The 23,918-nt window shown below is 52.8% G+C and overlaps 1 protein-coding gene across 1 annotated transcript; it reads right to left on the bottom strand.

Moving 5' to 3' along the window:
• Positions 1 to 425: 425 nt before the first annotated feature.
• Positions 426 to 18,232, bottom strand: LOC149338205 (uncharacterized). The gene is made up of 3 exons (XM_089550713.1): positions 17,642 to 18,232; positions 4,221 to 4,346; positions 426 to 724 (listed from the first exon to the last, which is right to left on the bottom strand). The coding sequence occupies exons 1-3, from the start codon at positions 18,219 to 18,221 to the stop codon at positions 426 to 428; spliced, it is 1,005 nt and encodes a 334-aa protein (XP_089406839.1). The 5' UTR covers positions 18,222 to 18,232.
• Positions 18,233 to 23,918: the final 5,686 nt, after the last annotated feature.

Raw genomic sequence — 23,918 nt, 5'->3', positions numbered from 1 at the left:
AGGCTAACAAAGAGGGTTCAGCTTAAGTTAAGAACAACGCAGCGGGCTATGGAAAGGAAAATGATACGTGTAACGTTTAGAGATCGCAAGAGGGCGGAGTAGGTGAGGGAAGAAACGCGGGTTAATGAGATCTTAGTTGAAATGAAGAGGAAAAAATGGGCTGAGGCAGGGCATGTAATGCGAAGGCAAGATAACCGCTGGTCCTTAAGGGTAACGGAGTGATTACAAGAGAAAGCAAACGAAGCAGGGAGCAGGGGACGGCAGAAAGTTAGGTGGGCGGATGAGATTAAGAAGTTTGCGGGGATACAGTGGTGGCAACTGACAACGGACAGGGTTAATTGGAGAGACATGGGAGAGGCCTTTGCCCTGCAGTGGGTGTAGTCAGGGTGATGATGATGATGATGATGTCGAGTGAAAACCGGTCCTCATGTTCTGAAGCTGTGGGCGTCGATGTCGTCACGTTCCTGCCAGCCAATGTTCGCGTTGTGGGGGGGACTGTAGAGCGTCGAGTTCCAGCGACCCCGCCCCCGGAGGTCGCTGTCGTTAGTTTTGCCGGCGAGGGCTCGGCGACCGGCCTTGCGCTGGTCGTGAGGAGTGATGGCCTGCCGATGATGGTGAGGGTCGGCGAAGTGGCGGCGATCTTGACTGCCGTCGCTCGGAGGGCGGTAGACGCTGCAGAGACAAGTACGCTTCAATATCGCGGGGTCGTTGACCAAATGGCAGCCTGGGCGCGTCGGCGGGGAAACCCTGCAGGCCGAGCTCACGATATGGGCACTGCCGGAAGAGATGGCCGGGCTCCCCACAGTAGAAGCACAAACGCCTTCGGTCGGGGCCACGCCAGACGTCCGCCTTGCGCAGAGGTGCCCGATCATTTCGCAAGTACTGCGCCGGCTGCACGGATGGTAGCGGGACGTAATGGTCAGGAACAAATGACGCAGATGCTGGGGCAGTGCGTCGCAGGGCCTCAGCGTATGTCGGGCGGTTGTTTTGCGCTATTGTTTTCCCGGTATAATAATGACCTTTCATCAATGCTGAAATATTCAAACGCTGTGATATATGGCGATGACACTGCATTACTTTTCACAGGGGAAAATTTAGAGGTACTTAAATGTATAATCAGTGAAGAGCTCAGTGATGTTACGCAGTGGTTTAAAAGTAATCGGCTAACCCTTAATAGTGAGGAAATAAAGCACACCGTTTTTCACTCGTGCAGAAAAAACATGAACTACGAACATATATCTCTAACTATCGACAACACGAATCTGCTGAAGGTGCGCCAATGCAAGTATCTTGGTGTCCTGTTCGCGTCTGATCTGCACTGAAAAGAACAAAATAATGTTTTCTTCAAATTATCCCATGGTTTCATGTTCTACTAAAGGCCAGGGACTGCTTTGGTCTTCCAATTTTACGCATTCTGTATATCGCCTTTGCGCGCAGTCAATTATTTTATTGCCTAGAAGCATGGGGTGGTACATATAAAACATACCTAGAGCCTGTTTCTCCCCTTCAAAAACAAGTTATTCTTATGATAACTTATTAAAATAGTACATACCCCAGTAGGCCACTCTTTCAGCTGCTTTGTATCTTACCCCTAACAAATTTATATAAACTGGAAATAGCTGAAATAGTAAACAATTTAACAAAATCTAACAACCCCTTGCCCCTTAGTTTATTTAGATTACCAGTGAAACAACCAAGAGCTGCAACTAACAATCTATTTAATTTCCCAACTTGTTATAATATGTACGACCGGAGACTCCTAGAATAAAGCGGAGTCCATGTGTGCAATGAAATCCCAAATGAAATTAAAGAAAAAAATAACTTTTCGTGAACTTTAAAACACTATTTAATTTCCATGGAAATGTAGCAGTGAATTGAATTGTATGTGTTAATCTTGAAGTTTTTTATTTACACGGACTGCAGTAATATTGTTCTTCTTTGTATTTTGACCCCTCGCTAGCCGTAAAGGTTATGGGTCCAACCAATTGGTCCTGTGAAACTTCTCAACAGGAACAGGGCTAACAGCAGTCCGAGAGCCGCTGGTCGAGCAAGTAGTGTGCACCAGGCGATCGCAATAACACTCGCGCGTATGCCCGTCGTCTTCCTTACAATGGCCCCCGAAAAGAAGAGGAGCCATCATGGAGACTTAAGGGGCGGACAAGGCAGCGGGGTCGTAGTATGTCTTGCGGCGATGGATATGGACAGTCTCCCGACCGCGGCGTCTGAGATCGGGTGACGACTAGAGATGTAAAATTTCATGAAATTTTGAATGGCATGAAAAAAAACGTTTTTTTCAGGGTTTTTTTCATGAAAAATTGGAAATTTTGCAAAACATGACAAAAACAGATTTATTTGCAACAGCACGACGATCAATAATAATGCTCCGAAGTTCAGTCGAATATGTAGTTATAGATGTCATATTGTGAAACAAACTTCTTTTTCTATTGCACCGAGAAGATAAATAATGATTTGCACTTCAGGCGAATATGGAAATATAAATATCATATTTGTGGAACGAACTTGTTCTATTGCACCGAGAAAGGGAACATGAAAACTGATCTATAAGTCACTCCATATGGGACTCAGAATCACTGTCGCGCAGCAGCATGGATTGAAGCTTTGTCCACAGCTAGGTTCGACTGCACATACACAAGCTTTCGAACGCGTTCCCCTGAAAGCCTGTTGCGAATCCTTGTATGGACGTTTCCGAAACGGGACCAGTTTCGTTCGCAGCTGGCGGATGATGGAGGTATCTGCAGCAACCGGCAAGCCAGACGAGTTAGCGGCTGGTTGGTGCAAAGGTCTTGCCACCAGGTAGATGGGGTCACGTGCTTCGCTGAAGACCCCTGTCCTGAACCAAATTCCTGCGGATGTCCTATACTCTCCTACGTTGTAAATCAAGAAGCTGGGCTTGTATTTGGCTAAAACCGCTTACGTGCACAGCAGCCTGTGTTATTTATGCCATGTGTGTAGCGCTGTAGAATTTTCAGCCATTTTGTTCAAACTATTAGTGTGTTTTAAGTCAAGCCTGGGGCTTATATGTGACCTGGCCTTCAACCCGCGTACTCGCAGCACGAACGTTTTAAAAGCACTACCTGGCACCGGCGATGACGACTGCTCTCCAATCTTTTAACGATGCATGCTGTAATGGTTTTCAAAGCAAAAACAGAAACCTAAACTGAAAGCAAGCAGCCATAAAACCTTCAAATTGCATTTTGAAATTGAAAATTGAAATTTTCAATGTTTCTTTCCATTTTCCCTCGTCTGAAAAAAACGAAAAAAACCGGTTTTTTTCCAAAATTGCAGTGTTTTTTTCAGGCCTTCACATCTCTAGTGACGACATGAGGGGCTAAACAATATGGTTGACTGGAGATGCTTGCTGCAAGACGTGGTAGGGCCCGTGCTACCTAGCGAGCAGTTTTCTGGAGACCCCAGGAGTACGGGGAGGTATCTACAGCCAGACAAGAGAGCCGGGCGAGAAATGCTGGGGAGGATGATTTTCATCGTGGCGGGTTTTTTGAAGGGTCTGGTTAGCTGTCGTGAGCGACCGGGCGATCTGGCGACAGTCTTCGGCGTGCCTGGCGGCTTCGGAAATGGTGGTGCACTCAGAGGCGTCAGGGTGGTAGGGGAAGACGACGGGCATACGCGCGAGCCGCATTGCCATCGCCTGGTGCACGCTCCTGGCTCAACCACCTGCCCTCGGACTGCTGTTAGCCCTGCTCCCGTTGAGAAGCTTCACCGGACAAATCCCACCTTACATTTGTTGGAGGTGCGGGGTATGACGAGGAGCCATTTTCGTGCATCACAATGATAATTACGGCGATAAAGCAGGTTATCTCGGATCTCAAAATGTGATGCTTGACGGCGCAGGGCGCGGGATGGTGCAACCGCCGATGGGTCGGAGAGAAAGTCGAGAAGAGCACGAATCCAGGGATCCTTGCGCTGCTCAGAAGGCAGGTCACTGATGGTGGGAGGCGGAACAGGGGAGTCGATTTCGCAGAGGCTGGCAAGTTCGGCGGGGAGCGGGGAGCGAGACAATGTGTCGGCGTCCTGATGCTTGTGGCCCGACCAGTACACGACTCGGATGTTGTATTTTTTAAGACACAGCGCCCATCACGCCAGGCGGCCGGAAGGATCCTGTAGTGAGGAAAGCCAACAAAGGGCGTGATGATCCGTAATGACGTCGAAAGGACGGCCGTACACGTAAGGGCGAAACTTGCCTAAGGCCCACACAATGGCGAAGCACTCTCTTTCAGTCACAGAGTAGCGAGACTCAGCCTTGGTAAGTGTACGGCTGGCGTAGGCAACGACAAATTCGTCGAACCCAGATTTGCGCTGGGCGAGCACTGCACCAAGACCAAAATTCAGGGGGCACTTTGACTGTGTAAAGTGCGTAGAGGCGAAAGCGTTTTCCGCACCACTTTCGCTGCTTCTGTGGCACTGTTGGCGTCACATATAATTGAGTACTAATTACTAAGTGATGACAAATCACAAATTAATGGTTAATTACCGATTCATGCCTGAATGCTAATGAACTGCTAATTAATGACGCTTAAGCTTCGCCTTTAGGAGTGGAACGCGACATCATGTTGTAGCGCTGCCAGGGAGTCCACGGAACCCCACCACCCGTTCGGCGCGATGCCTTGTCTTTTGAACGCAATGCTTTTTGAGGAAAGTAAATGGCGCAGTAATTATGTGTCATCTCGGTGGACACCTGAACCGCACCGTACAGGAAGGGAGAAAGTGGCAGTGAAATAAGAAATACAAAGAGGGCCCGTAATGAAGAAAATGAAAATTGTATTTCAAGAAAGAAAATTACGCAGTAACTGTCTCACATATCTCGGTGGACACCCGTCAAAATTCAGGGGGGCACTTTTTTGACCTAAAGTGCGGTCACTGGCTAGTAGCGTTGGTCACTGATGTGTGGTTAAGATCAACGTTACTAGAACGAACTCGTTGGTTCTAGTAACGTTGGTTAAGATGTTAAACTTCGCCTCTAAAAGAGGGACGCGACAGCGACTTGCAACGCAACCAGGGAGTCCATAGAACGCCATCGGCGATTCGGTTCTACGCCTCGCTCGTCGGTAAATTGGTTTGTGAGGAAAAAGGAAATGTATCTGTCTCTCATATCTCGGTGGACACCTAAACCTCGCCGGAAGGGAAGGGAGGAGGATGGGAGTGAGCGAAGACACCTATTCACTAGACGCGCCTTTGTTCGTTGCAAACCATCGAGCTGGCGTGGCGGAGTGGATAGCATGCTCGTCTCGCACTCCGAAGACCGGGGTTCGATTCCCGAGCTCGACCAATTTCCTACTCGGTTTTATTTATTTATATGGCCTGTCTAGAAAAGCTAATTAGGCTAGTTGGGTAATTAAGCAATTAACTAAGCGCAGTCCCACTTACTTGGAGCATCACTATATGATCCCTTCAATTGGTTGCATGGTTACTAGCCAAAGTACAATTGGCCCCGTTTGAAATTCGCGCACTGTGACGTCACGACCGTTTCGACCAATTGAAAAGCGTGACAATTTCTGTCGACAACTCCTGCTTACAACGATGAGACATGAAAGGCTTCCGCCTTAATACCGCTGGCATCCGTGTGGACTTCAGTGGGGGCCGCCGAGTTGAACTAGCGCAAGATGGGTAGTGCCGCGAGGAGACGACGCAAGGTGTTGTAGGCGGCGTCGCATGCGGGTGACCAGGCCGAAAAATCAACATTGGTGCCGAGTAGCTGAGTCAACGGGGCCGCAAATGAGGTAAAGTTGCGAATGGAACGCCTAAAATAAGAGCAGAGCCCTATGAAGCTGCGAAGTTCCTTAGTGGTGGAAGGTTTGGGAAACTAAGTCACGGCTCGAAATTTCTCTGGGTCAGGGCGTACACCATCTTTCGACACAGCGTGACCTAAAATTATCAGTTCGCGGGCAGCAAAGGTGCATTTTTTAAGTTCAGCTGCAGGTCTGTGTTTCTGGGGCTTGTCAAGGCGTGCTTTAGGCGACATAGATGCGTTTGAAAGTCGGGCGAAAAGAAAACTATATCGTCTAGGTAGCGCAAGCATGTCTTCCACTTGAGGCCACTCAAAACGGTATTCATCATTCGCTCGAAAGTAGCAGCAGCGTTACAGAGGCCGAAAGACATGACGATAAACTCGTAGAGGCCGTCAGGGGTCATAAACGCAGTTTTTGCACGATCTGCAGCAGCCATTGGGACCTGCCAACAATCAGAGCGCGAATCAAGGGAAGAAAAGAGATCCGCGTTTTGTAGAAAGTCCAGAGCGTCATCAATACGGGGCAAAGGGTAGACGTCTTTGCGTGAGATCTTGTTAATGCGGCGGTAATCGACGCAAAATCGAACGGAGCCATCATTCCTCTTGACGAGGACAACCGGTGAAGCCCAAGGGCTGGTGGAAGGCTGAATAACGCCGCTCTGAAGCATGGTGTCTACCTGTTCTTCAATAACTCGTCGTTCATCGGCGGAAGCACGATATGGGCGCTGTCGCAGAGGGGCATGGGCGCCGGTGTGAATGCGGTGCTCGACAGTCGTCGTGCGCCCCAAAACACGTTCCTGGCAATCGAAGGAGGAGCGAAACTCCTCAAGAAGGGCAAGAAGCTGGGTTAGCTGAGTTGGCGGAAGAGTGGCGTTGATAGAGCGAAGGAATCGGTCGGTCGACAATTTGGTTGGCGCAGTAGTAGGTGAGTTTAGGGGGTCCATGGCGACCGGCGGTGGTTCTGCAGCAGCGTAGGGGTGGTTGAAAACAGAATCAAAGAGCTGCACGGTTCCGACGCAATCCCCGCGGCGCAATGCGAAGAGGCTGGAAAACGGGTTTAAGACCCACAGTACGGTGAGGCCGGCGGATAAAGTGAGCAGGGCGTAATGCAGCGGCAGACAATGGCGGCGAAGAAAAGTAGGAGATGGCGTGAAGATGACACTGGCATCGCGAACACAGTCACAGGAGAGAGGCACAATCACGGAAGAGCACGAAAGCATATCGGTCCCGTCGGCAACAAAAGCTTCGGCAGAAACATGGGTACCACAAATTTCAGTCTCTGGCACGGGATTCGCCTGCGTAGAAAGCGCTACTTGAGCCCGAGCGCAGTCGATGGCCCGTCATGGAGCGATTGGCAGTCCCAGCCCAAGATGATCGAATACGAACATGACGGCAGAACGATGAACTCGACGAAATATAAAATGTCTTCTATGACTACTCGAGCAGTACACGTTTCTAACGGCTGGATGAGGTGCGCACTTGCAGTTCGTAACGACAGGCCAGAAAGGGGCGTCTTCACTTTCTTCAAAGAGCGGCAAAGCGCTGCATCCATGAGAGAAACCGCAGCACCGGTGTCGATAAGCGCCATGACAGATACGCCATCTACAAAAACTTCAATTAAATTAGCGACAGACAATCGAGGCCCTTCAAATTTCGACGACTGCGCAGTTCTCGCCTCAGGAACTGCAGCACCTAGTTTTCCTCTTGAGTGGTCGAAGGATGCCGTCGCATCGGAGGGATGGAACGACGACGTGGAGGAGGCGAACGGCGTCCGGAGAAGGCGGCGCGCTCAGGAGACAGAGAACGGCTTAGGAGCGGCTCAGCAGTAGGCGAATACTGTCGCTGGGACCAGTAACCGGAAAATTCAGGAGGTGGTCGTGAGGCATACATGCGTTGACGGCAAAGCCGCGCCACATGACCTGGCAGGCCGCAGAAGTAGCAGATCGGGTGGTTGTCAGGCGTGCGCCAGTAGTTGCCGAATTCAGCTGGCGGTCGAATGTTATCAGGCGTGTCCCAAGAGGTTCACAGATGAGCAGGCGGTGGAATAAAAGCAGCGGGCTCTCGAAAAGAAGCAGGAGGCGGAGCATACGTAGGTGGTCGAGGTCGAGGACCTCCGCATATGTCAGCGCGGCCACGAGAGGTGTGGGCTGAGGGGCTTCCGGGAGAGCCTCAGCGACCTGTTCTTGAATGATGTGCCTCAGATTCGGAGTTATGTGTGGTGAGGGCTCTTGATGGCTTGAAATAAGCGAGAGCTCTGAGCAACTTCTTCACGGATGTAGCTCTTGATTTCCGGCTAGAGTGATGACTGGTCTCTCGCGTCGTTCAGGCCAGCAAGCGAGTCGATGTTCGTGGTGTGTTCACGTGTCAGAGCCCTCTGCTTGCGTAGTTCGTCGAAGCTCTGACTTCGGCGACGATGCGCTGGTCTCGCGCCAACAACATCCGAAAGGCGTCGTCATCATTGCCCTTGAGAATATGCCTGATCTTGTCGGCTTCGGACATCTGTGCGTTCACCCTCTTCCAAAGGTCCACGACACCCTGGATGTAACTCGTGCAGTTCTCTCCTACCTGCTGTGACCGCGCACGCAAGCGCTGTTCGGCACGGAGTTTTCTACAGGCGGGCGGCCGAATACCTCTGAGATGTTCGTTTTGAAGACGGACCATGATGTAATGTCCGCCTCGTGGTTCCGATGCCACAGATTTGTCACGCCCGTCAGATAGAAAATCACATTGTTCAGCTGGGTTTCCGCGTCCCACTTATTGTATGCGCTCACCCGCTCATACGATGTGAGCCAATCCTCAACATCATGGCCGTCCGTGCCGCTGAAAATAGGGGGGTCCCGCTGGCGGAGAGAACCAGCACAGACGACGGCGGCCGGGCTCCCTTGTACGGCTTGGTGGTTCGAAGGCATCGCGGTAGGGGATAGCGTTCGGCTGCAGAGTTCCAGGGCGAGAGGATATTCCCCGGCACCTGCACCAAATGTAAGGTGGGATTTGTCCAGTGAAGCTTCTCAAAGGGAGCGGTGCTAACAGCAGTCCGAGGGCAGCTGGTCGAGCCAGGAGTGTGCACCAGGCGATGGCAATGCGGCTTACGCGTATGCCCGTCGTCTTCCGTCCACTTAGAATAACTAAAGAGAAAAAAAGGCAGGTGCGAAAAGCATCGTCGCAGCAGCATAGCGCAGCTACGCGAGAGAGAGGCAAGTTAAAGAATATGGCAGCGGCTAGGAACGGCCGTCTATCGTCGCAGCAACACAGCGCAGCTGCACATGAGAACGGCAAATCAACGAAGATTGCAGCGGGTAGCGACGGCCGTCTATCGTCGGAACAGCACAGCGACGCAACTCCATAAAACAGCGAGTCAAGGAGGAGAGCAGCGAAGGAACGGCAGTCTACGTTGCAGCAGCACAGCAGAGCAACACCAAAGAGCGGCAACCCAAGGAGGATGGCAGCAGATAGCTACGACAGCCTATCGTCGTCGCTGCACTGAGTAGCTACACCAGAGTACGGCGAGTGGAGGAGGTCGGCCCAAGAAAGCAACGGCGGTCTATCTTCACAGCAGCATGGTGCAGCTAGACTAGACAGCAGCGAGTCATGGAGGACCGCGGTGGATAGCAACGGCTGGCTATTGTCTCAGAAGCACAGCGCAGCAACACCGGAGAACGGCAAGTCAACGATTACTGCAACGAATAGCAACGGCAGCCTATCATCGCAGCAGCAGAGAGCAGCAGCAACCGAGAGCGGCAAGTAAAGGAGGACGGCAGCAGGTAGCAATCATAGCCATTCGACGCAGGAGACAGTGCAGCTGCACCACCGAGCGGCAAATGAAGAAGGACAGCCACGTATAGCAGTCAGTCTATCGTCGCAGAAGTGCAACGCAGAAACGCCAGAGCAGCGGAAAGCAACGCCTGTCTTCGTCCCTGCAGCAGAGCACAGCTACCCCAGAGAGCGGCGTGTCAAGGAGGACGGCAGCAGATAGCAACGACAGCCTATTTTCGCAGCTGCACAGCGCAACTGCTCCAGAGAGCAGCAGTCAGGGAGGACCGCAGGGGATAGCAAAGGCAGCCTATCCTACAAGAAGCACAGAGCTGCTACACCGTAGTGCGGCTAGTCGAAGAGGACTTCATCTAATAGCAACGGAAGGCTACGGTCAGGGCAAAGCTCTGATACACCAGAGAGCGGCAAGTCAAGGAGGATGGCAGCGGATAAGAACGGCAGCCAATCGTGGCGGCTGTTCAGTGCAGCTACACGAGAGAGCGGCAACTCGTGGAGGATAGCAGCAGATACCAACGGTAGCCTATCTTCGCAGCAGCACAACAAAGCTACAACCTAGAGCGGCGAGTCGACGAGGCCAGCAGCTTGAAGCAGCGGGAGTCCATCGTCTCAGCAGCACAGTGCACCTACTCCACATCGCGGGAAGTCAAAGTGGATGGCAGATGAAAGCAATGGCAGTCTATCATCGCAGCACCACAGCGTAGCAACACCACAGAGCGGCAGGTCAAGGAGGATACCAGATGAAGGCAACGACAGCCTTTCGTCGGAGTAGCACATTGCAGCTACACGAGAGATGCGGCGAGCAAAGGAACGACGGCAGAGGAAGGCAACAGCCGTCTATCGTCGCAGGAGCACTGCGCAGCTACACCAGCGAGAAGGTTGTCGAGTAGGATGGCAGCGGATACCAACGGGAGTCCATCGTCGCAGCAGCACCGCAGATACACCAGTAAACGGCGAGTGAAGGAGGACGGCAGAGGAAAACAACGGCACTCCACCGTCGTAGCAGCAAAGCACTGCAAGACGAGAGAGCGGCGAGTCAAGCACAGCAGCGGAAAGCATTCTGAGTCATCGTCGCATCAGAACAGCGCAGCTACGCCCGAGAGTGGCAACTCAAGGAGAACGGCAGCGAACTCCAACGGGAGTCCATTGCAGTAGTAGCACAGTGCAGCTAAACCAGAGAGCGGCAAGCCAAGAAGGAAAGCAGAGGAACTCACCGGTAATCTATCCTCGTAGCAGCACAGCGCAGCTACAGAAGAGTGCAGTGAGGAGAGGAGGACTTGAGCGGATTACAACGGCAGGCTATCGTCCCAGCAGCACAGCGCTGCAACTCTAGAGAGCAACGAACCAAAGAGTAGTGCAACGAGTAGGCACGGTAATTTTTTCTTCGCAAGAGCAAAGCGCAGCTACACAAGAGAGCGGGGAGTCAAGCAGAGCAGCGGAAAGCTTTCTGACTCCATCGTTGCAGCGACGCAGCACAGCTACGCTAGAGAGCGGTAAGTCAAGGAGGACGACAGCGGCGAGCAATGGCAGTCTATGATCGCAGGAGCACTGCGGCGAATCTAGGAGGACGACAGAGAAAAGCAACGGCAGTCTATCGTCGCTGCAGCGCAGCGCAGCTACACTGCAGAGCAGCAAGTCAAGGAGGACGGCAGGGAAACCCAACTGGAGTCCATTGCCGCAGCAGCACACCGAAGCTTCACCAGAGTGCGGCGAGTCAAGGAGGATGGCAAATGAAAGCAACGACAGCGTATCGCCGCAGCAGCACAGCGCAGCAACTCCACAGAGTGACAAGTCAAGGAGGATGGCAGCAGATAGCAATGGCAGCTTATCGTGGCAGTAGCACAGCGCCGCTACACCAGATGGGGCGTGCCAAAGAGGACGTCATGGGATAGCAACGGGAGCCTACCATCGAAGCAGCGCATCGCAGCAACTTCCAAAGAGCGGCGAGTCGAAGAGAACGGCAGCGGCTAGGAACAACAGCCTATCTTCGCAGCAGCACAGCGCAGCTGCACCAGGGAGCAGCGAGTCAAGGAGGACGGCAGAAGAAAGCAACTGCAGTCTACCGTCCCAGAACCACAGCGCAGCAACACCAGGGAATGGCGAGTCAAGGAGGCCGGCAGAGGAGAGGAACGGCACTGTATCGTCCCAGCAGCACAGCGCAGCAACACCAGATGCGGTCTGCCAAAAAGGAAGTCAGCCATATCAACAGCAGCATATCGTCGAAGCAGCACAGCGCAGCTACACCCGAGAGCCGCGAGTCAAGGAGGAAGGCCGAGGAAAGCAACGGCAGTCTATCTTCGCAGCAGCACGACGCAGCTACACCAGAGAGCAGCAAGTCAAGGAGAACGGCAGCGGATAGCAACGGCAACCTATTGTCGGAGCAGTACAGCCCAGCAACAAGAGAGAGTAAGAATTTAAGGAGGATGGCAGCGGATAGCAACGGCAGCCTACCGTCGCAATAGCACAGCGCAGCTGTACGAGAGAACGACGAGTCAAGGACGGCGGCAGAGGAAAGCAACGGCAGTATATTGTCGCAGCAGCATTCCGCAGCCACAACAAAGAGTGGCAAGTCAAGGAGGCGGCAGCAATTAGCAACAGCAGCTAACGTTGCAGCGGCAGGAAGTCCACGGTGCGACGCCGCAGAACCCGAGATCACCGATGCAATAGCCGGGGCTGCTCTATTCCAGCCAAGGTGTTGATTTCCCGCCGAAATTTCCGCTTCTCTGTTCTTCCCCCTTGCCACGCTATTCCTCTTGCTTTTTTAACCTTGGGGTTCGAACACGTCATCATTGTCGTCGTCATCAGCGTCGTCTCTTATGCACCAATCATCTCCTCCCACCTCAATGAATACTTCATTATCGTCTTTATTCTAGTTATAACACAAGTCGTGCTTATCGTCATCCTCGTGGTCTTCTGCAAACTGCTTTAGTTCTTTCTTCTATTTCAAACTTCTTACTATATGTGAACAAGGCGCCCTCTCTCAAGAGTTTTTCCATAAAAAACTGCTCACATCATCCCCATCATCAAGCCTTGCACCCTGCCGACTATCTTCTGTGGCAGTTTTCGACCTAGCACACAAACACATCGCAGATGTGAAGCATACAACAAAAGCACTCCACTGATACTGAACACGAAACTGCATTTACGGAACATTAACACACCTCAGCCGTTGTCGGTACGGTGCCCCTAATAAACGTGTTAATGTCCACAACACACACCCTTTTAAAGCACACAACAACACCCGTTCCTGAGTCCGTCCCGTGGAGACAACGGCTGACGCAACCACCTGCTACGGCCTCGGGTGCCTCCAGCGCTGTTGCCACCCGTCCGGGTGGTGTCCGCAAAACTAATTTCGCCAGCATCGCCTCCACTGGCACTTGGACCCGTAGCTCACACGACGCCGCAAACGACACCGCCAGAGATGCCAGCGTGAACGCTTCGAACGCCACCCCGACGCCGGCTGCCTGGTTGCCACTGACTGGACTAACGCAACGCTTCCTCAGCGCCGAACCGTGAGCACGAACACAGAACTTTAGCAGAATGGGTGTTCGCGGGTCGTGTGTATTGGTAGACTTTGTATTTTGAGTTAGTTTGGTTAGTTTTGTGTGCTAGTGTTTGTGTCGCATAGGGTATATTGTCACGGGTGGTACAGTACGTCCGGCTCGGTTGGACACTTCAAAGTAGGTGACTGTAGCGGACGTCAGTAGCGGTCCCAAAAACGGAGCATTCGCAGCCAGACACTTCGGCTTCTTCTTGAGGCCAGCTCGCGCGCGCATTCCGCGCTCTCGTGGGTCTAGTAGAACGACGACGATGAATGGACGGTGTCATTACTCCCCGGCAAAAAGAAGCATCGTCCCGATGCTGGGAGTGAGTGGAGAGGTCGGAAGGAATGAACGGGATTAGTGGGCGAGGCTACCGCTCGTGATAAGGCTTCAGGCGGACCACGTGAACCACTTCAGGGCACGGAGACCGTCGGGACTTCCGAAATCCATCGGGAATGACCTCGTAGTTGAGGTCGCCCAATGACCTGACCACGCGGTATGGTCCGAAGTAGCGACGGAGGAGTTTTTCGCTCAGTCCCCGTCGCCGAATGGGGAACCACACCCACACACGGTCGCCAGGCGCATAATGGACGTCATGACGGCGCCGATTGTAGCGATCTGCATCTCGATGTTGTTGGTCCTGAATTCGAACTTTGGCCAGTTGGCGAGCAGCTTCGGCGCGTTCCAGGAACGTGTAGGTATCAGTGTGAAGGCTAGAGTCGTCCAGATGTGGTAACATTGCGTCGAGCATCGTCGTCACTGCACGACCGTAGACGAGGTGGAATGGGGACATCTGCGTTGTTTCTTGCATGGCCGTATTGTAGGCGAAGGTGACATAAGGAAGCACTTCGTCCCACGTTTTGTGTTCAATATCGACGTACATGGAAATCATGTCAGAAAGGGTTCGGTTCAGTCTTTCAGTCAACCCGTTCGTTTGAGGGTGGTACGACGTTGTTCGGCGGTGGTCGGTATGACTGTAAACCAAGATCTCCTGCAGCAGCTCAGCCATGAACGCAGGGCCTCTGTCAGTGATCAGCACTTCAGGTGCCCCATGGCGGAGTACGATCTGATGCACGAAGAACTTGGCGACTTCTAAAGCGGTGCCGCTGGGTAGAGCTGACGTTTCTGCATAGCGGGTAAGGTAGTCCGTCGCGACAATTATCCATTTGTTGCCAGAGTTCGAACGTGGGAACGGACCCAGCATGTCCATTCCTATTTGTTGGAAGGGCCTTGTAGGTGGTCTAATGGGCATCAAGAACCCAGCTTGTTTGGTTGACGGTACCTTGCGACGCTGACAGGCTCGGCACGTTCTGACGTAGTGAGTGACATCAGCACGGAGACGAGGCCAGTAGTAATTCTCTTGGATTCGGGCTAGCGTACGGGCTATGCCCAAATGTCCAGAAGTGGGTTCGTCATGGGAGGCCTGGAGGATTTCATTGCGCAGGCTAGCCGGTACGACGATTAGGTATTGCGTATTGTTTGGAGCGAAATTTTTCTTGACCAGAAGACCATTGCGGATGCATAAAGATGGCAACACGCGCCTGAAAGCGCGTGGGGCGGTCGTGTTGCTGCCGTTGAGAAATTCCATTACATCTCGAAGTTCGAGGTCGGCGCATTGTTGGTCAGCGAGGCAGGAGGCGCTGAGAGCACTCAGTAAGATGTCATCATTACAGGCGTCGGTAGAAGGATCTACTGGGGCGCGGGACAGACAATCGGCGTCAGAGTGCTTGCGCCCGGATTTGTACACGACGGTCATGTCGTATTCCTGGAGCCGCAGACTCCATCGGACGAGGCGAGCGGACGGGTCTTTAAGGCTTGCGAGCCAGCATAATGCATGATGATCGGTCACCACCTTTAAATTTTTGCCGTAAAGGTACGGTCGGAATTTCGAAGTGGCCCATACAATGGATAGGCATTCTTTCTCGGTAGCGGAATAGTTTGATTCGGCTGGTGACAAACATCGACTTGCGTAAGCGATGACCCGTTCTTGACCCGCTTGGATCTGGACCAGGACAGCACCTAAGCCGATGTTGCTGGGATCAGTATGGAGCTCCGTGTCGGCGTTGACGTCGAAGTGAGCCAGAACAGGAGGCGCCTGCAGGAGGCTTTGAAGGCTGCGGAATGCATTTTCTTGCGCTGCTTCCCATCTGAAAGGTGTGTCCGACCGTGTTAGGCGCGTCAGCGGCTCGGCAATGCGAGCAAAATCTTTCACGAAGCGACGGTAATACGCGCACAATCCAAGAAAACGGCGGACAGCTTTCAGGTCTTGCGGCGGCGGAAAATGGGCAATAGCTGTTGTTTTTTCAGGATCAGGCTGAACACCGGCTTGATTCACAACGTGCCCTAAGAACTTCAGCTCTGTATACGCAAAGTGGCATTTCTCATTTTTGAGCGTGAGTCCAGAAGACCTTATTGCTTGTAGGACCAATTCGAGGCGGTGAAGATGCTCCTGGAAAGTCGGGGCGAAGACGACAACATCGTCAAGATAGACGAGACACGTCTGCCATTTTAAATCGGCAAGGATGGTATCCATAAAGCGTTGGAAAGTTGCCGGTGCAGAGCACAGTCCAAAGGGCATGGCCGTAAATTCGTACAGGCCATCTGGAGTAATAAAAGCTGTTTTTTCACGGTCCCGCTCATCGACCTCAATTTGCCAGTAACCTGACTTGAGGTCCATCGAAGAAAAGTATTTCGCGCTACAAAGGCGATCCAGAGCGTCGTCGATCCGGGGGAGAGGATAGACATCCTTTTTGGTGATTTTGTTTAAGCGACGGTAGTCTACACAGAACCGCAATGTTCCGTCTTTCTTCTTCACAAGGACAACTGGCGCTGCCCAGGGACTCCGGGAAGGACGAATTACGTCGTCGCGGAGCATTTCTTTCACTTGGCGGCCATAGCGTCGCGTTCAGCGGGAGACACTCGGTAGGGGGACTGTCGGAGAGGGTGCACGTTATCGTCCGTAATAATGCCATGCTTCGTTAGGTGAGTTCGTCCAACACGCGATGATACCGAGAAGGTGTCGCCGTAGCGCAGAAGAAGATCTTTAACTTGTTGTTGCTGCGTCGGGGAGAGTGCTGGATTGACGTCGAACGTGAAACCAGTGACTGGGCTCTGCTGTTGCGACAACGACATTGTGGAAATACTGGGTGTGCTGCTGACATGGGCGATGGCATCAACGTGAGCCACAACGGTTCCCACGTTCAGATGTTGGTGTGCACCACCGAAATTGGTTATCAGCACTTCTGTTTCTCCGTCGACGATATTAACGACTCCTCTGGCGACAGCAAGGCTCCTGGCAAAAAGCAAGATCTGGTTGCCTTCCGCGACGCCTTCGAAATTCCGCACAGTCTTGGCGCCGACAGAAACCATAATACTCGAACGAGGTGGGATGGTGACGTGGTCATCCAGGATGCAAAGTGCGGTCGGATGGTCTGGATCTCTGTGTATTGCATTCTCTGTGGAGAAAGACACGGCCTTTGACTGGAGGTCGATGACCGCTCCATTCTCGGTCAAGAAATCCATCCCGAGAATGACGTCACGTGAACAATGTTCAAGTATAACGAACGTTGCCAGGTAGGTTGCGCCTTGAACTGCTACTCTTGATGTGCAAGTCCCGGTCGGTGTAACTAAGTGACCCCCGGCTGTACGAATCTGTGGGCCCATCCACGGAGTGGTGACCTTTTTCAGAGTGGCGGCGAAAGTTCCACTGAGGATAGAGTAATCCGCCCCTGTGTCGACGAGTGCAGTGACGTCTGTTCCGTCGAGGGAAATGCTCAGGTTTGCTGTCGTAGACGTCGTGTGAGAGGTACGGCGCGGTGTTCGGTCACGGCTGCGGTGCGGTGCGGGTTCATTTCGATACGTCAGGTGGCATTCACGTAGAGTCGGCGGTTCACGGTGTTGGACGGCATTCGGTCGTGGCATCGGGTGGCCACCTAGTTGCGGCGTAGGAAGGTCTGTTACATTTCGTCGGTGAGCAACCTCCCCCTCAAAGGTTGCTGCTTTTAGTTTTCCTGGCGGAGGCTTGGCGACCTTCCCCGAGGAAAGTCACCGTAAGACCGACGACGTGGAGATGGCGACCTGCGTCTCCCACCGGCAGATTCGGCCAGATAATCGTTGATTTCTCTGGGTCGCTGCCCAGGCTGCGGACGTGGTGCATCTGCAGGGAACCCCGGCAGGCCCATCTGACGATACCTGCAGTTGCGGTACAGGTGACCCGGCTCACCGCAGTGATAGCAGAGAGGACGGTAGTTGGGAGTGCGCCATTTGTCACTTTTACGGGGATACGATGGAGCAGGACGAGCAGGTGGTGGCGCCCGAAAAGAGGCCGGGGTTTCCTGAAGACGACTCGGCGGCGGTTGTGCGCGACGAGCAACAGCGGCGTATGTCATTCGCGGTGGGGCTGTGGACGGCTGGAAGGGAGCTGGTGTTGTAAGCGCCTGCTGCACCTCTTCCCGAATAACCTCGGATAGAGCAGAAACCGTTGGCGCAGGCGGCGTAGCCGCGAACAGCTTCTGGAGCTCCTCGCGAACGATAGCTCGTACGGTTTCGCGAAGCATGTGGGTGTTACTGATGTCCGTGGCTACCGCAGTCATGGCCAAAGGCTGACGCTCGTATTGCCGCAACCGCATATCGAGTGTCTTTTCCATGGTGGTTGCCTCCGACAGAAACTCTGCGACCGTGCTCGGTGGATTGCGAACCAGTCCGCCAAAGATTTGCTCCTTGACACCTCGCATAAGGTACCGGAGTTTCTTCTGCTCTGTCATGTCCGGGTCAGCTCGACGAAATAACTTTGCCATCTCTTCGAAGTATACCAGTATGCTTTCATTTGGTAGCTGGGTTCGGGACTGAAGGAGCAGATCGGCCCGTTCTCTTCGAATCACCGTAGTGAAATCCTTCAGGAACTGGTCTTTAAATACGTTCCATGTCGTTATGGACGACTCCCGGTTCTCGAACCACGTACGAGCTGAGCCCTCCAGCGAAAAGAACACGTGTTGAAGCTTCGAGTCTTCCGCCCATCTGTTGTACCGGGCTACGCGTTCAAATTTCTCCAGCCAGTCTTCCGGGTCTTCGCCTGGAGAACCTTGGAAGATCGGTGGCTCCCGAGGCTGCTGCAGCACAACAGAAGGTGAACTAATCGTCGTCTGCATGCCTATTTCGGGCTGGACGGTCGTCGACGATGGCGGTGAACGAACCGCTTGTGTTGAGCGAGACTCCAGAAGCCCAAACTCGGGTTGAAGGCCTTGGAGCCGGCGGCTACCGTGGTGTACAGGCGTCACCTCGATGGCAGATGATCCTCGAGGACTTGAATCCCTGCTTGCTGGGGGAGTCCGAGGCATGGAATGCGTTACCCAGCGCCCTCCACCAGATGTCACGGGTGGTACAGTACGTCCGGCTCGGTTGGACACTTCAAAGTAGGTGACTGTAGCGGACGTCAGTAGCGGTCCCAAAAACGGAGCATTCGCAGCCAGACACTTCGGCTTCTTCCTGAGGCCAGCTCGCGCGCGCATTCCGCGCTCTCGTGGGTCTAGTAGAACGACGACGATGAATGTACGGTTTCAATATTAAATGTGCATCTGTGTGGGTACACCTGTCACCTAGACCATTCTTTCGACCCGAGTGTTCTCTGGGGATCCGTGACAGTCTGCTGCTTTTGGCTAACCGGAAGCACAAAGCAATAGCAGAAACCAGTTACTGCAATGCGTTATGTCTTCTTTGGTAGCATATACTCGTGATGTTGGGAAAAACATCGCAAAAAAAGAAGTACATAGAAAGAACAGACACCACATCGCATACAGGGGCTCCGTGCCGAAAACAGTTGAGATTCGTTCATAAACAACGTCTGGGCATCTCTACGGAGGCACTGAAGCCATTTCAGGTTGCAGGGGCACCAAAGGTCGCTGGCACAATGCTTCTCGTACAGCGATCACGAGGGCCGAACCGATTCGTATGCAGCTCACTAGGTGGCGGCGCGCTGCTAAGCTCAGTAGCAATGGTAGATGGCGCTTATGGCCTATCATTTCGACGCGCTCACTACTGCGAAGCATAGCGGCCAAGCCCTAGCCCTTGGCATCCAGCAGGCTCTGCGCATACCGTGTACTCCACAACGGCTGTTGGCATTCCGCTCATGGCCAAGCCTTTCAACTGTGACTTCCAGTGCCGCTTTTGACATTCAGAGGCAGTGGTGATTGCAACCAGCGGCGGCACTCGGTGTGTACGCTAGCCTATAAGTGTCACGTGAAGCAGGGCTTACGGTGGGATATTCACTGTGCGTAACGGTGTTGTTTCGCTGTTGAAGGCCGCTACAGGTGTCGCTGCTGTTTCCCCCTAGTCATTCCACAGCCACAGCGTAAAGGCTCCTGGTGAGCGAAAAACTCGACGTTGCTCAAACAGCGTTGTTATGTCCAAAAAACACATCATGCGTCTTGGTCCGGAGTGAAAATAAATTAATAGAGCGCTTCTAATGTGAATTGAATACAGTGTTATGTCTTAAATGACCTAACTTTGTGAAAAAAAATAATTTAGGCTGTAAGGATAAAGAAGATGCGTCCGATGATCTGAAAAGACGAAGACGAGGGGGCAGTTCTCTCGCGAGTTTTGCCATCGCTACGCTTGTGTGTGCTTCGCCGACCTGATCCCGGACTGTTGCCGTCGCGGTTCCCGCTTGCCCAGCACCTAGGTAATAAACCCCCTGGTACAAGGCCAAAAAAATTTCCTTAAATTTTTAACCGGATTTCGAAGCACGTGTGTAGAGTTGCCAGCAGGGTAGGCTTCTAAATATAGGCAATGTATGCTGGCTGTATAGCCTAAGTACAAGACGGGGTGATGTGTGAGTGTAGTGTGGGCTTAGTTTGGAGGCCATAAATGTGTTAATCAATACAGTGAATTATAGATGTGCTAATTCGTAAAATACTCAATATGTAAGCAGTGCAGTGTGGAGGAGTTCAAAGAGGAAAAATATATGGGAACTAGGTAGTGATAATTGTGATCAGTATGTGACTGTGACCAAAGAACTGTTAGTGTGGGCTGAGCGAAACCGCTGAAAGGAGCCATGAACGCTTTTTCTTCCGACCCTTACATGCAGACCTTCAGTGTCTGCCTAATTTTTCTTCTTTTGGTTGCTCTTCCTGTGGCTGAGTTCTGCCATGGCTTCTAGAAATAGTTGGATTCCACCAATGGCGGAGCTAACCTGTATTATACGAGTCGGCCGTGGTCGGAGACTCTCTCTTCGCATGCCTAACTGGTAGCCTTTTATGTTGTGTTTTACATGTCATGGCTTTCATCAGCACTGATTCTTTCGCTGTGCTCCACGAATATGTGCTACGCAAGAATTGCCCTGAATTAAAAAAAATGACAGCAGTTAATAAATTGTGTTCATTTTGTTGTCTTCTTGAATCTTTAACTATAGTGAGGTCGGCGAGTTTATACATATATGTATAAAATCATTAGCGCTTAATATTTTCTGCTGTGAAACTCGGCTGTCAAATTAACATTTTCTGATGAAAACTAATACTTTATTGAGCGACAATATGTACTTACCTTTTGGTGGGTTTCGTTTTAAACCATAAAGATGCTTGGCATCCAACATCAAGCCAGCCGTTGCCACAGTATAAAAGTTTGGGGCTCTATTCAACGATAGCTTTGCTTTAGTTTAATGCAATCCAGTTTACTTCGGTAAAATAAGGCATAGTTTATGGGTTCCCTTCTTTTCTTATTTCTTCGCAGTAAGGGACACTTGCACGTTGCTCACGCAGTATACCTACGGCTGCGAACTGCCTAGTTTACCGCTTCAATTTTTATTCTGATGAGTGGGCGTCTTGCTCATCCTAAAATCTATCGAATCTAATGAACAGGAGAAATACTTTTGGCCCGTGTTTAGAAAATGTATTTGGCTGTCATGCAGGCACGAAACAAAGTGTGCCGTTTGAACGAGATACAGCCCCAGAACGGCTGCAAGACACCTTTCGAACTTGCTTTGAAGTGTACTGTAGCCCAGTGAGAACTGAATAGAAATTTCGTTAGTCATTAGAAACACAGTGTAATAAACACGAAGTATCAAGCGAAAACTTTGTACTGTGGCTTCAGCAAGTCGGCAAAAAAGCAGAAGGAAAGACCTGCTAAAGGCCAGATATGTAATCAAGTTAGCATGTTTCCTTTTTAAAGCGTAATACAGCAAGCACCGTGCCTGAAAGAGGCTGCGCATTTCAATGAGTGCAGCATCTTCAATAAATTCACTCACTGACCCGCGTCGCATGAGATATAATGCCACTTGCCAATCAAAGAACTTTGGCTAGAGTCATTGAATAAATGCAGTCATCTTTTGTAGTAAACTGTACGATATCAGAAGTTCAACCCAGCGGACAAAGTTTTTACCCCACTTCTCCAAAAGAACTTCCGTTGATTTTTTCGTTTACTTTGCAACCAGAGCACCAGTAAGTCCTTTGTTCTGCCTTGTCAAGTGACAGATAATGTAAATAGGCATACCTGCTTCACCAATATACAGGTCAACTGCAAAAATTCTCTTCTTGGTCACTTTTGTGTGACGTACAAACCAGATAACATTATTCTTATTCCTGACCTTCGGTGTCGGTACTCTGGGGCCTGGGCAGTGTGGGAATCCCGGCTTTCCGCCGTCGCCTTTGCGCGGCTGTGCCGGCCGCCCGCGTTGTTTTCCTCTTTCCCTTGCTCCCGCCTCAGGCGGTGGAGAGGCGGCTGGGTGACTAATCACTGTCATTTAGCCACAGCTCCGCCCCGGCCCCCAAGGGCCTTTGCCATTGGCGCCTTTTGGCGGGAATTCGGGACCCCGCTTTGGGCGGCCGCGCACTGCGCGACCGTCCGAGCGGGGCCCAGAGAGAGATCCCTCCGAGACAGCGTAAGGTGCGTACGTTACTGTTTGTCCGTGCCGGCTTTGCCGCTCGGACCAGTGCTTACTCGAGCTCGCCCGCACGTGTCCTCTGACCTGCAGCGGCTCGAGCCTGTCCAGCGGGGTCCAGCGACCTCAGACAGGCGTACCTTGCGTTGAATGCCCACTCTCTCTCGCAACCGGCCCAACGGTCGACACGAGAGAGAGATCACAGCACTGCCGCGGGGACATTCTCCTGCAGCGGCGTGCTAGCGGCGCACATTGCTCGAGTCGCTTCGTGCGCGCAGCGGAGCCTTGCTCCTCGCGCGCCCCCGGGACGGGGTGACTATTGAGTGTTTGTGTACCTGCTGAAGGACGACGTGAATAAACGTCTCCTTTGTGAACTTGGAGGCCTATTTCTTTGCGGCGAATCGCTCTCCTCCCAGCGGAGGTAGAGTGCGCTGCAACGGTGTCCCAGTGTGTGTGTGGTGACGGCTGATCGGGGCCCTTGGCTCGCGCGAAGCTCGAACCCGCGGTGGGTGGTGGCCTGTGTCCACGTAGGAACCCACAACTGGCGCCCAACGTGCTAAGTCACTGGCGCTTACGCCTTTGATGGCACATTAGCCGAGCAGGTCGCCTTGACGATCACGCTTGCGCACCGTGTCTAACACCCCCAGCGGGGCACTCGGCAGCTACATGTCGGCTCCCTACGGAGTTGTAGCGTCGTTTGATCCGCTGGCTGCTGTTCCTTCGAATAGCTAGACACCGTGGTTGGCCACGGCCCCCATTGGGGTTTACGGCGGCACAACCCAAAATGTCGACCACGCGGCTCCCATTGGAGCTGTATCGGGAGCACCCTGCGGTGCATCCGCTGGTCACATGCCTCCGCTGTGCAAGCTTTCCGCCCAGTGCGAAAGCAGTTCGTGTCACGCTGCCGCAACCGGCAGTTTCGAACAGCAGCAGCCGTGCCCCGCGAGCAGTCATTTCTGCTCTGGGAACGGCGAGGCGCTGGCCCGGTTCCCTGCGGAAACCGCGCCGCTCATCGAACTAGGAGCCTTGCCTCCCTCGTTCGTGCAGCCCGCCCAAGCCTCCACTGAGGCAGGGGTGCAGTGCGCTCAGTTGGCTGATGCGGCTCCGCGAGCCTGCGGGTCGGCTGGCGCGCTGGGCTCTCCTGATACAGCATTGCGACTTTTCCGTGCAGTGTCGAAAGGGGAGCACAAACGTGGTAGCTGACGCGCTATCCCGTGCCCCACTCGCCAGCGGCGCCTTGACGCCTGTAGGCGGAGGGGGCGAAACAGCGGACGAGCCGCCGGGCGGCAAGGAGGGGGAACCCGCAAACGGGTTAACCCATTCCGCTAACCAGGCAAGCAGCGCTTCGCAAAGCGGTCGAGAGGCAAAGCTCTTCGTGAGCGCCTCGGAGTTGCCGACGCGAACGGAAATTTTGGCTGCAAACCTGAGTGGGGACGAGACCATGCTCCCCTCTGGGATGACTGGAATCGTTTTCAGCCGTAAAGAGCTACTGAAAGCCCAGCAAAATGACCCCTTTTGTCGCGTAATGAGAGACGGTCTCAGGGAGACGGAGCGCCGTGACGCTACTGGTATTGTAGCGGGCGCAGGGGGGCAGAAGCCAGCGTGTGTCGCGGCGAACCCCGGGGATTCATATTTGCTGGACAATGACGGGCTCGTGCTGAAATACATAGCCACCGATGACGAGTCCATCGACCCGTTCAAGGTGGTTATCCCCAAAAGTCTGAGGGGTGCACTGTTGAGATTCTCTCATGACGAACCACTGGCCGGTCATCTGAGTGGCTCCAAAGTTTTTGCAAAACTGAGTCAATCGGTGACGTGGCCCGGCATGAAGCGTGACATTTTCCGCTATTGCCGTTCCTGCCATGTCTGTCAAGCGGTGAAGTCACGGGGCGGCAAGCCGCCTGGAATGATGAAACCGATTGACAGTGTGCGTCCGTGGCAGATGGCCACCTGCGATTTGATGGGGCCTTTCCCC

This window comes from Amblyomma mixtum, chromosome 6, assembly GCF_055824585.1.
Source record: "Amblyomma mixtum isolate Tamu chromosome 6, ASM5582458v1, whole genome shotgun sequence".
NCBI lineage: Eukaryota > Metazoa > Arthropoda > Arachnida > Ixodida > Ixodidae > Amblyomma > Amblyomma mixtum.
Note: the sequence above shows the minus strand (reverse complement) of the source record. Positions and strands in the feature narration are given on the sequence as shown.

What these genes read in the sequence shown, in the direction of transcription:
- LOC149338205 (XM_089550713.1), bottom strand. Translation starts at nt 18,221, where the DNA reads ATGCAGACGACGATTAGTTCACCTTCTGTTGTGCTGCAGCAGCCTCGG. An exon ending in TGCGGTAGCCACGGACATCA is followed by an intron (nt 4,347 to 17,641) that starts GTAACACCCACA and finishes GTCTTGGTGCAG; the next exon opens with TGCTCGCCCAGCGCAAATCT. An exon ending in CGCCATTGTGTGGGCCTTAG is followed by an intron (nt 725 to 4,220) that starts GCAAGTTTCGCC and finishes CGACGCGCCCAG; the next exon opens with GCTGCCATTTGGTCAACGAC.